This window comes from Heterocephalus glaber, unplaced genomic scaffold, assembly GCF_053883595.1.
Source record: "Heterocephalus glaber isolate CG9 unplaced genomic scaffold, H.glaber_assembly_v1.0 deba00000122, whole genome shotgun sequence".
NCBI classification, from domain to species: domain Eukaryota; kingdom Metazoa; phylum Chordata; class Mammalia; order Rodentia; family Bathyergidae; genus Heterocephalus; species Heterocephalus glaber.
The window spans coordinates 82,967,126-82,980,130 of NW_028258138.1; the positions used below are offsets into that span (position 1 = coordinate 82,967,126).

The 13,005-nt window shown below is 44.7% G+C and overlaps 1 protein-coding gene across 3 annotated transcripts in view; it reads right to left on the reverse strand.

Annotated features, from left to right (window-relative positions):
* Positions 1-7,138: 7,138 nt before the first annotated feature.
* Scg3 (secretogranin III) overlaps positions 7,139-13,005 on the reverse strand; it is a 28,714-nt gene continuing 22,847 nt past the window's right edge. For all 3 annotated transcript variants that reach the window (XM_004835404.4, XM_021261146.2, XM_004835406.4), the window contains 2 exons: positions 9,629-9,709; positions 7,139-7,440 (listed from right to left, as the gene is read on the reverse strand). In XM_004835404.4, the coding sequence (XP_004835461.1) occupies positions 7,322-7,440; positions 9,629-9,709 (200 nt within the window). In that variant the 3' untranslated portion in view covers positions 7,139-7,321. The remainder of the gene's footprint in view (positions 7,441-9,628; positions 9,710-13,005) is intronic.

Genomic DNA, 13,005 nt, shown 5'->3' on the forward strand with positions numbered 1-13,005 from the left:
TGGTTTTTTAAAGTTCTTTATATATTCTAGATAGTAGACCTTTGTCGGGGGAACTGCTGGCAAAAAATTTTTCCCGTACTGTGGGTTGTCTCTTCACACTGTTGGTGGTTTCTCTTGCAGTGCAACAGCTTTTTAATAAGATGAGATCCTAGTTCTTGATATTTTGTATTTCTTGTGCGATCAGGGTTATGTTCATAAAGTCTTTGCCTACACCAGTGTCTTCAAGTGTTCTACCTATTCTATCTTCCACCAGATTTAGTGTTTCTGTTTTAATATTTAGATATTTGATCCACTTTGTTTTAGTTTAGTGCATGGTGAAAGATATGGGTCTAGTTTCAATCTTCAGCATGTGGAAAGCCAGTTATTCCTGCATCATTTTAATAAGAGGCTATCTTTCTTCCAGTGAAGGTGTTTGGCCTCTTTGCCAAAGATAAGGTGACTGAGTGTGTTTGGAGTTCTTTCTGCATCTTCTAATCTGTTCTATTGATCCTCAGGTCTGTTTTGCCAGTACCATGCTGTTTTTATCACAGTAGCTTTGCAGTATAATTTAAAGTCAGGGATTGTGATGCCCCTTGTCTTGCCTTTGAGGCCCAGAATTGCTTCTGCTATTCTAGGTCTCTTCTGGTTCCAAATGAATTTTAGGATTGTTTCCTCTAATTCTGTGAGATATGCTATTGGTATTATTGATTGATTGATTGATTTTTGGTATGGGGGATTGAACTCAGGACCTTGTGCTTGCCAGGCAGATGTGGTGCCACTGAACTACATCCTCGACCCTGCTATTGGTATTTTGATCAGGATTGCATTAAATCTGTATAACAATTTTGGAAGTATGGCCATTTTTACTATATTGGTTCTTCCTACCCAAGAACAAGGGATATCTTTCCATTTTCTGATATCCTCTTTGATCTCCTTTTTCAGAGTACAGTACTTTTCAATGTAAAGTTCTTTTACATCCTTCATTAGATTGGTTCCTAGGTATTTCATCTTTCTGGATGCTATTGTGAAAGGTGTTGTTCCCCTAATTTCTCTCTCAGTGAGTTTACTATTTGTGTACAGGGATGCTATTAATTTTTGAGAGTTGATTTTGTATCCAGCTATGCTACTGAATTTGGTTATTAAATCTAGAAGTCTTTTGGTGGAGTTTTTGGGGTCATCTATGTATAGTATCATGTCATCTGCAAATAATGATAATTTAAATTCTTCCCTTCTCATCTTTATTCTTTTTATTTCTTTCTCTTGTCTAATTGTTCTGGCTAATGTTTCCAGAACTATATTGAATAAGGGTGGTGACAGTAGACAACCTTGTCTTGTTCCTGATTTTAGAGTGAAAGCTTTCAGGTTTTCTCCATTTAATATGATGTTGGCTGTTGGTTTATCATAGATGGCTTTTATCAGATTGAGATAAAGACCATCTATTCAAATTTTCTGAGGGTTTTTATCATGAATGTGTTGGACTTTGTCAAATGCTTTTTCTGCACCTATTGAGATGATCATATATGGTTTTTGTCCTTGGCTCTGTTAATACAGTATATTGCATTTATTAATATGTATACATTGAACTATCCCTGTATCCCTGGGATGAATCCTACCTGGTCATGGTGTATATAATTTGCTGCATTCTATTTGTCAGTGTCTCTTAGAGGATTTTTGCATCTATGTTCATTAGGGAGATTGGCCTATAGTTCTCTGTTTTGGTTGGATCCTTCTCTGGTTTTGGTATCAGGGTAATGGTTGCTTCGAGGAATGATTTTGGGAGTATTGATTCCCTTTCAATTTCATTAAAGAGTTTGAGAAGTAGTGGCATTAGGTCTTCTTTAAATTTATTGTAGAATTCAGCAGTGAATCCATCAGGGCTTGGGCTTTTCTTTGTTGGTGAGTTTTTAATTACATCTTCAATTTCATTGAGTAATATTAATTTGTTTAGAATTTTTATATCTTCTTGATTCAGCTTTGGTAATTCATATGTATCTAGGAATCTGTCTATTCCTTCTGTGTTTTCCATCTTATTAGAATACAGGTTCTCAAAGTAGGTATTGATAATCTTCTGGATTTCTGCAGGATCTGTTGTGATTTCGCCCTTTTCATTCTTAATTATGTGGATTCGAGTCTTTTTTTTTTTTCCTTTTTTTGATAAGTTTTGCTAAGCGTTTGTCAATTTTCTTTAATCTTTCAAAGAACCAACTCCAATTCATTGATTCTTTGTATTGATTTCTTAGTCTTCATTGCATTAATTTCTGCTCTAATCTTTGTAATTTCCTCCCTCATATGAGCTATGGGCTTGACTTTTTCTTCTTTTTCTGAAGTTTGAGGTTCAACGTTAGGTTGTCTGTTTGAGCTTGCTATGTTTTTCTGATATGGGAATTCAGTGCTGTTTCCCTCACAGGACTGGTTTCATTGCTTCCCATAAGTTCTGGTATGTTGTATTGGCATTATTGTTTAGTGGTAGAAACTATCTAATTTCTTCTTTAATTTCATCTGCGAGCCATTAGTTGTTCAGAAGGGTGTTGTTTAATTTACATGTGTTTATGCAGTTCTTGTGATTTCTTTCGCCATTGATTTCCAATTTCATTGCATTATGGTCTGATAATATGCAAGGGATAATTTAAATTACTTTGCATTTACTTAACCATGTTCTATGAGCTAGTATGTTGTCTATTTTGGAGAATGTCCTGTGTGCAGTTGAGAAGAATGTGTATTCTGATGAGGGGTAGAATACTATCTAGACATCTACTAAGTCTGTTTGTTTAAAAATTTACTTCAGTTCTGATTTTTTTTGTTGATTTTTTGTCTAGTTGATCCATGTGTGACAGTGGGGTATTGAGGTCTCCTATTCCAATTGTATTAGTGCTCATTTGATTTTTTATGTCTGTTAATATTTGTTTCATATAGTTAGGTGTGCTGGTATTTGGTGCATATGTATTTATGATTGTTATTTCTTCCTCTTGGATTTTTCCCTTTACCATGATGTAGCAATCTTCTTTGTCTCTCTTAATCAATCTTGGTTTGAAATCCACTTTGTCTCCAAATAGAATAGCTACCCCTGCTTTTGTCTAGGTTCCTGTCCCATGGACTATTGTTTTCCATCCTTTGACTTTCAGTCTGTGAATTTCTTTTTGAATTAAATGTATTTACCACCTCAGAGAGTCCAGGCGGGTGGGTTTTTGAATTGTTCTACCTCATTCCTCTCTAGGCTTGCCTCTGGTGAGCTGGATGTTTGGGGTTGCATCTTACTTAGGTGTCTTCTCATTTTCTTTCTTTCTTTTTCTTTTTTTAGTTTAATTCCTGTGATGATGCTTGTAAATTGCTTATGGCAAGTAACTTTATTGCTGGTATTTAGAACCCTTAGGAAATGACTACTTCTCAGAGATGTCTTGCAGGTGTAGCTGGATTTTGGGTTTTGAGTCTGTTGGAAGATCCTACCTCTTCAATTTATTGGGAATGAGAAGTTGCTGCCTATTTAGACTAGCCCCTGTGTTTTTTGGCACTGGTCTATACTATTGTTTACAATCCTTAGGCAATCTCAGTTTTGGGTTACCAGGAACAATAACTGATTAGAACAATTATGTCACCTTCACTAAAGTAATACAATCAGCAATAAAATAGCATCAAACATAGCCTAGAAAATGACAAACTGTAGTAAGCATTAATTTGCTACCTTTAACCATATGAACTAGATAGTGGTTATATAAAATAAACTAAAACAAACTAGAAAATTGTATACAATAAATATGCCTTTGTCATGGTGATTTTACCCTCGAGGGAGAAAATTTAAAAGAGGTGAGGGGGGATAGAGAAATAGAGGAAGAAGAAGAAGAAGAAGAAGAAGAAGAAGAAGAAGAAGAAGAAGAAGAAGAAGAAGAAGAAGAAGAAGAAGAGGAAGAGGAAGAGGAAGAAGAAGAAGAAGAAGAGATTAGAAGCAAGGCTGGAGAACAAAGGAAGATTATACAAACTTTGGGGGACTGGTGAAGAAGACAGGAGGGAAAGACAAAAGGAAGAAATAAAAACCAGGACAGAACAACAACAACAAAAAACTAGAAACAATACTCACTTGTATATAAAACAATAACAGACAATCAAGAAAAAACAAAGCAAAACAAAACAAAATCAAGAAATGAAAAAAAAAGGAAGAATAAAATAAGAGAAAAAATGTCCACTTCAAGGCATGTCTCTGCTGTCACTGGTAGACAAAGTGGGCAGACAGTGCCCACATTCATGTTGATTAAGCCCAACAAGCCAGCTGTAGATTTACAGTGGGGTGTGGATAATCACAGCAAGCCTGCACCTTTAGTTCTGAAGCTCAGGCTAGCTTTTGGCTGTGAGGCTGGAACCTATTTAGTTCAGCCTGCAACACTCCACGTGCCTCCTGCCAGTTTGAACTTGGCTCCTTGACCTCCTGCTGACTTGAACTGAGTTCTGCCTCACCCTGATGGAGCCACCCTGTAGTTGCTCTGAGTTCTGAGCTCTGTTGGTCCCTCTCCAAGATGGCTACCTGCCGATCACCCTCTCCTGGGGGATGTCTGAACCCAAATAACTCACCAGCCGCTGCAGTCCACTGTGTCCACTGCTCCATTCCACTAGTGCAATTCTCTGTGGAGGTCTGTGGGGACTCTAGTAGTCACCATTCATCTGCAGATTTGGGCTGTCCTTGTCATACAGTGAGGTAGGGCTCAGGAAGAAAGTGCTGCTTGCTACCTTCTTCTTCTTTGTTGAAGTCTCTCCACTCTCCCCATGGGCTTCAATTCTCACTTCAAATCCTTGCTAGGTCCTGGGAAGCCACTTCCCTCCTTCTCTCCCTCACGTTGGTATATTCCGGTGTCTGGACACCAAATCTTGCAGGAGGCTCTTTCTCTGTTGTTCACCTAAAATTGATTTTTTTAATTGTATTTTTGAATTGGTGACAACTTCTTCCTCACTTCAATGATTTTTGTTATTGTAAATGCAGTTTTGAGGGAAAACAATTTTTAATAATCTGAAAGCAAATTTATTATAGTTTCTAGTAGTGTTTGCCTTTTCATGGACCTAATGTGACTTGGACAAGGCAAAAACGTGGATCTAACAGAAGAACAGGTGAGTGAGACCACGGTCTGACCCACTGCTGAATTGCAGCTTTGCTTTCCTCACAACAGTTTCTCATTTATCTCTCCACAGCATCCCCAAAGAGCTTGCTACTCTGGGGGCAAATGAGAGCTCTGCTTCCAATGTTATTTGTGCTTTTTTCTCCTCCCTGTCATTTTCTCCTTTCCTGTCTTGCTCCTGAATCTTCCATTAAACAAGAAGAAGGGGCCTCAGGGATAAGCAGCAGAGTGGCTGAGCCAGAACTACACACATCACCCCAAGAGGTAGGTGGTAGGGACATTGGGGCTGCACTGGCACCTGCCCTTGGCTTTGTTGTCTTTTTGTTTGATCCTAATTTGACATGCATAACTCCACGTGCCTTGTTTCCTCTCCTCATTTTATTATAGCATCTTTGAAACAGGGTGCTCTCTTAAGCATGCTTTGCTGTTTTCTTATAACCACTACTCCCCAATGTCAGAAAAGACCCCAGCAAGCATCTATAAAAACCTAGGGAAGGGCCGGGGATTTAGCTCAGTGGTTTCACCGCCTGCTTTGCAAGAGCAAGGACCCGAGTTCGATCCCTGGTACAAAAAAAAACAAAACAAAAACCAAAACCTAGGAACTTTAAAAAAGTGTAGAGTTATCATGCTGTTCAACCTAGCCAGGTGTGGAGGGAATGCTTACAATTCCAGCACTCAGGAGGCCGAGGCAGGAGAATTGTGCGTTCAAAGCCAACCTAAACTACATAGTGAGATCTTGTGTCAAAAAATTACCTCCCCCAAATTATGTTGTTCAATATAAAATGGCATGAACTTTGAGAGTAATCCAAAGACACTATCCAGGGCTGGGGATTTAGCTCAGTGGTTCCGCTGCCTACCTCGAAAGCACAAGGTCCCGAGTTTGATCCCCAGTACCAAAAAACAAAAAACAAAGACACTGTCCAAAAGATGCAACATAAGCTCAAATTTGAAACTAAGATCACCATCTCAAAAGCATTTTCTGAGTACTGTATTTTTGCTTGTCTATCAGCATTTTCTAGCCAAACCTCTTTCCCCAAGTTCTCACCCTGTGTGGCCCAGTGGACCATGCTGGAGCAGGGTTCTGCAGCCGCCCCCCCCCCACCTGTTGTGGTCACTTCAGGGAGGGCTGGAGCCTGGGGACCTGGCTTCTGGTCCAGCTCTTTGCGTGGTCGCCACCTGAGCCTAGGTGTAGCCTGTGCATCAGAAGCCATTTGAAGTAGACACAAAAAGACAGCTAAGAAAAGAATTATGTTATTTTTATGATTTTAGGCAGATGTATAGAAAAATATGTGATTAATCTACACTGAAAAAGTCCTCATCAAAGGCTCCTTTGGCTTAGGAACAATGGCTTTTGACATCTTACGGTGACCTCTGGGGCTCTGTACAGTTGCTTCCGGGGTTTGCAGTGTGGCTGAGGAAGAGTCCAGGACTGAAGTTCATAAACCCTCCCTCCGGGACTGGGCCCCCACCTCGGTTCACAGGGAGGGGAAAGAGTTTTAACTCTGTTTTACCCTGCAGCCCGGACCCTGTCTCTCTGTGGAGGTACCTGGCTTGGATCAAGTGCATTTGAGATAAGTGAGATGTGGATGAAGTTTTCCCTTGCTTTTGGGCTGTTTTGACCTCGCTTGCCTTCTTGGAGTGAACATAAATATCCCTCTTTATCCACAAGCTCAGTGTCAGCAAACTCACCAACAGGAAGTTACAGGTGGGAGAAATTGTTAATAAATCCAGGAAATCTCACACCAGTTTTCAAGTTCCTTTTGGTGCCACTGGGCAAAGGAAGAGCCAGCTAAAAAGAGCAGCAGAAGAAGCTATAAAAGAGATACCTTTCAAGCTATAGGGGCATTGAAGAAATATGAATTTAATGCAACTTCCAATCGGGAACTGGGCAGAAAGAATGCCTTAACAGGTCTGGTTTACACAGCGCATTGGTAGCTGGCATAGCTTGAAAAGCAAGAGAGATAGGCTAGTGTTAGGCTCAGTTCAGTAGAGGGTTACCCAGTGCAACATCTCTGTGAAATGTAGATCTAGGCAGAAATAAGGACTCTAGGTACAAAGTCTCAGCTTACAGACAACTTTACTTTTCAGGTAGTTTTTAATGGCAAGAAATCTATGTTTTACCCACTTCTAAAAGGTTAACTACTGTAAATTCAGCACTTTCTAATTCCTTGGGTCAGAGGATGTTGACTGCAGGATCAGAGGTGTCTGGAGCTCCATGAAGGTCTCCTGGGTCCCCACCAGCGTCACAGGGTGCTGTAGATGCGCTTGATGGCGCTGGCTTCCTCCTTGTCCAGGATGCCCTTGGCCACATAGGCGTCGGCCTGCTGGTTGATGAAGTCTCTCATCTTTGAAAGGTCATAATCTGGAAGATATTGTTATCAGAGCATGGTAAGCAGCAATCGGGAAATACCAAGCCCATCACAGTGAGTACCGTTCACAAGTACTTTGTGTACTGAGAGGGTCATTGGCCCCATCTTTCAGCTGGAAGACATTTTAATTCTGGGTATTTGGGCAGGACTCTCCAGGTGAAATGACACCCCGTCATCTAGTACTTGCGAGGTGCTCAGGTGGGATGGCAGAGGGGCAGGCTGAGTCCAGGGCTTCGCAAATGTTCATGTTTACACCAATCACCAGGGCTCTTGGGGAGCTGAAGATTCATATTCATAGGTCTGGGGTGGGGACCGGAGTTCTGTCCTCTAAGAAACCCTCAGGAGATGCCGATGGTGCTGGCCCAGAAACCATTCACGGGTAACAAGATCCTAAAGCTAAGCACCTCCGGCCAGGGATTTAGCTCAGTGGTTCCACCGCGGTACCCCCCCAAAAATAAAAAAAGATTAAAGCTAAGCGCCTCATGTAAGATCATAGGTGTAGCAAAATTATGTTTAGACGAGAGTTCCAACTTCCTGAACTGACGTCAGCCTCAGTCCCTACCGATGTGATGATATACTTTTTTTCCAAATTAAGAATCACATTGATTATTTCATCCTGCTTGAATTATATGCATGGAACAAAAAGCTAAGCCATAAGCTGGGCGTGGCAGTGTATGTCTGTGACTTCAGCACTTGGGAGGCTGAGGCAAGGCGATCACAAGTCCAAGGCCAGCCTGGGGCACGGAGAGTTTGAGGCCAGACTTTACTACCTGGTAAGAGCCTGTCTCAAAAACATAAAATAAAATAGCCAAGCCATAACTTCTTCTTCTTCTTTTTTTTTTTTTGTACCAGGCATCGAACTTGGATCCTTGCACTTGTGAGGCAGGTGCTGGAACCACTGAGCTAAATCCCCGGCCCCAAGCCATAACTTCTTTATGACTCCTCTGTCCTACTTCCAATCTAGGTAAAAGAAACCATCAAACTGCCAACCCAAAATAGAGTGCCCAAGTAAGATGATTGTATGTGGGATCTTCTAAAGACCTGAAAATCCCCACACTTCACCTTGACTCTTGAAGGATTAGACAGTTAAAATCACAAGGCACCAAACCCTGCGATCTGCCAGTTTGTACAGGGGAGAGAGGGGTGGGCGAGAGGAAAGCACAGAGGTCTGCGGCCACTCAACCAGCTGAGTGTCGCCAGGCACCAGGCCCCAGGCCCCTCACATCTCTGAGCCTCCCAGGGAAAGGAGAAGGAAGCTGGCAGGACCTCTGCACACCCGGGCCTCTAGGAAGGCCCAGGAGGAGGCTGAACCGTGTCTGCTCCAGATCCCAGCCTCCCCATCTCTCTCCTGCCTTCTGGGGCTTAGATTTTCAGTCTGCAGCTACACTGCTGCCAGATGGATTCCTTCCTTATCCCGTGAGGCTCCAATTCCAGCTCTGTTGGCCACACGCCCTGCTCTGCAGAGCTGGAGCAACGTCTTTCTCGCCTTCGCCAGCTTCTCCCTGACTCACCTCCTGCGGCTCCCGGAAGCACTCACTCCTTTCCCCTTTACCTCTCACTATGCAGCGTTCCTTCTCACTGGGCAGATCTGTGTCCTGCAGCCCTTTCTCCTGCTGTCTGTCCTAGCAGAAGCCCCACCCTGTCCCCTGGCCTCCCTGGTGCCTCCGCCCCCACCCACGATCGCCGTGGGCCAATGCGGCCACTGTCACACCGACACAGGTGGGTGGATCTTCCAGCCCTCTGCTCAGCACTCAGAAACAAATGTGGTGATGTGCTTTGTCCTGTGTAACTGAGGGACTGCTTTACCGACAGCCAAGGGCACCTGGCAGGTACTCAGAAAATGCCTGTGCTTAAAATACTCCAAGGAAGCAGGGAGGGCATAGACCAAACATGACTGGCAAGATGCTGATCACTCCTGAGGAGTGACCGACAGACAGGTGGAGAAGAGCTACACTATTCGCTCTGCTTTTACTTGGTGTTCTTCATAATGAAAAGTAATAAAAAAAGCAAATGCCTTGGAAGGCTGCTTTGAGTAATAAAAGAAATGAGCATCCCTTTGCCTCCAAATCTAAAAGGCAGCAGAGTCCTCCTGGGCCCTGAGGTCTTGTTCCCAGTGGGACAGAGATAACAACAGCCCGTCATACAGGGGAGCTTGCAAGGGCCAGCATCCAGAGTTCTTACCTTCTTTGTTTCCTTTTTTGTCATGTTTCTTCAACCATTCAATATTCTTCCTAATGGCTTCCAAGTAGGCTTCCGTTTTCTCTGGAAAAGGCAACAGAATCATATCAAACACTTACAAAATATGCCAGCATCTCTTTTTAAAGCCCCACTGCCTCAAAACAGTAAGTGTTGGCCACGTGGACCTTGAGGGGCAGTGTCTGAGGCTGGGGAGTGTGTCGGTGCACACGTGTGTTTGCTGGGGGTGTCAGGGTGAGCAAGGCTGGTGCCAGGGGCATCCCACCCATGCACCAGTGAACATGGTGTGATGTCAAGTAGCGAAGAGTTTTGGTTCACTTCGCTTCCTGGGCGGTCCCGCCACTGTGAGATTTCCGGTTAGGGATGGTTCTTCCAAACCAAGCAGCAGCCTCAATCGGATCCAGGATGCCACGGGTCCATTCAATGCACCTGTGTGTGGCTCTCACCTCTCCAAGCCTTTGCCTGGTTTCAGAGGGAAACGTGACACTTGCAGAGGAGGAGGCACCAGGCCAGCAAGGGGTGCTCTGAGCTGGTTCTGATCCAGCTGCCGGGGAGAACCTGGTGCTCTCTGAGGACCTGTGAACCTCTGGGGCGGAGGCTGCAAGTGGATCTCACCAGCTTCCAGAGGAGGGGTCTGCAGCTCGGAGAGGAACTGAGGGATGGAGGGATGGAGCTGGAGTTGGGATTCTGATCTGTTGTTTCTGAAACCTGATGCTCCCAGAGATAAGCGCTCATCTTCAGACAGGGACTCTGCAGTTGCCTTGTCCTCTCTTAAGAAACCAGCCATCCTCTCAACCAAGTGTGCAAAGTTCATGCATCAAGAGACCAGGTACGGAGTTAGAGGCCAGCCTGGGCTCCACAGAGAGACACTGACTCAAAAAAAAAAAAAAATTGGGGAAGCCAGGTGTGATAGAGCACGCTTGTTATCCCAGCATTCAAGAGGCTGAGGCAGGAGGATAGCTGTGAGTTCATGGCCAGCCTGAGCTACACAGAGCGACCCTGGCTCAAAAAACCAAAATAAAATAAAAATTAAAAACGAGACCAGGTAGTCTCTCTCTTTGCCAACAACAGCAATGAAAAGCCCTCTGAGCTCTGGTTCCCCAAGTGTGGCACGCTAAGGTCCCCACTCTGGGGTTGCTCGAGCCCTGTGGTCTCCAGCCCATATATGGGGACCTTTCCTGCTTCAGCCTACTGTATCACGTGCTTATTTTGTACCAGGGACTTCGCCTTGAGCTCCAAAGTGCATCCTCTTGTCTACTCTTCACCTCCACCTTACAGTGGGAGAAACTGAGGCACAGAGAGATGACAGCAGGTGGCAGAGCCAGGCTTACACTCGGGCTCCTCCGACTCCCGCCCTGCACTTCACCGGTGTTCATTTCTCACCACTGCCCCGACCCATGCCACTTCCTGCATGCCTTTCCTCCTGGGTTCACGCAGCCCCTGGCCTCACTGCTGGGGCTGAGTTACCTGGAGCCCACAGAAGCTTCCTCGAAAAAAGGGGTAACTGGACAGTGGGGGTGACCTGCAACCCTCAGGCCCCATTCCCTTGGATCATCTCTGTGGAGACAGCTTTGGTCCCCATGTCTTGTTTTCAAGGCCATCTGACGTGTGAAGGCCAGTGTCTCCAGCTGATGTCGGGATGTGTGTTTCAACACAGAAATCGCTGTTGCCATGAGATTGAGTGCGTTGGCTTGATTTGCTTTATGTTCTCCAGGTCACAGAGCTTGTTTGTGTGCTGTCTTCCTCCCTCTGAAAGAGCTCCTTTTCTGGTGCGCCCTCATGCCTAAAAAGAAGTCTGACACACGTACACTCTTGATGAATATTTATCAAATAGGTCCTCTTTCATGAGTGTGTTTATGAGGTGTGATCAGAAATATGGTGAATGCTGGTACTGAGTGCCATCCAACAGAAAGGCAGGTTTGTAAAAACGTGACTCTGCATCTTCATCCACCTTATTCAGCAGATCTGGCACTGTGTGGCTTCTGGCTCCTCCCCAAAGTCACAATGACCACGTGTTTTTTTACTGTAATAAAAGTTGAAGTCATTCACCATATTTTTTGATTACACCGTATTTATCAGAAACCACTGAAAATGCAAGTGTGTTATGTCCTTTGATTGAAGTTACGTAGCATGGCGGAGGGATGTACTGAGCCAGGGTTAGAGCTAGAAAGAAAGGCACTGGGGGAGTCAAACTTCCCTGGGGTCAAACTTTCACTGGGTCAAACTTCCCTTCTGGACCCAGAGGATTTAGTCTGTTTGTTACCAGCCTGGCCAGCAAGGCGGGTTCCCTAGCTGAGCCACACAGTAAATGCACTCGAAAGATTCCCAGTGTCCAGATTAAATCAGAATGGCTCGGGGTGGGGACTGGGCAGTGGTTTTTTAAAAACAATCCTGAGATGATTTGGCTCTGTGGCAGTTTGGAAGTTACCCACCGCCACCAATACGGGGACATCACAGGTTAGTTGAAGCTTTGGTACCAGCAGGAGTGGGATCAGGTGTTCCACTGCACTCAGAGAGGAGCAGCTGGTTCCTGTTGACACTCTCCCTTCTCCAGGCTGCAGAGCAAACGGTTTATTTATACAGTGCTCACGCAAAGCCCAGCATTTTGGAAAGCTGGACTATTTTTTTCCAATCTATTTCAGCTTCCTTTAGAAAAAAATAGCTCATGGCTGAGGTAATATGGCACAAGCCTGGAAACATATGCCGAGATGGATGGAAAGGGGCCAGAGTCCAGGCGCAGACCTGCTCTGTTGGCTCCCCTGGCTTTCAACGCTGTGAGGGAAATGTCCCTTTTTGGACATGGCTCTGTCCTGACCCTGCCACGCTGTCCTGCCCACCTCCTGCCCTTAAAAATTAAAGTGCAGACATCAATCGTGTTAGCGTAATGCACACAGCCTACACCAAAAACGTCAGATGTTCTAAAGGAGTAGTGATGAAAATTAAGTTTGATACAATGTTTACAATAATGTCAAGACCACAGATTCATTTGGAACCTATGAAGCAAGTGACTGACACTGCTGTTGTGGATGTCATGGGCCACGAGCCCTTCACCTCAGGAGTTTCCCTGTGGTGGTGGCATGTGCACGCCTGTGGGATGCAGTGGGATGCCAGGATGGCACTGGGTTGGAAGTCAGGGGACACAAGTTCAAGGCCTGGCCCCACCTCTCCTGCCTGGCGTCTCGAGCAGGTCACTTTGTCTTCATCTCCTTGGCCTTGCGTTCCCGGTTGGTTAACGGAGGAGCAAATTCTAAAGCAGCAACTCACAGATGCCCCACATGGGATGTTTTCCTTCTTGATCCCTGAGCAGCCTGCGGTGACAGAAGGTCACCCACGCTGTGTCCGTCCCTCTGGGGACTTGGGGG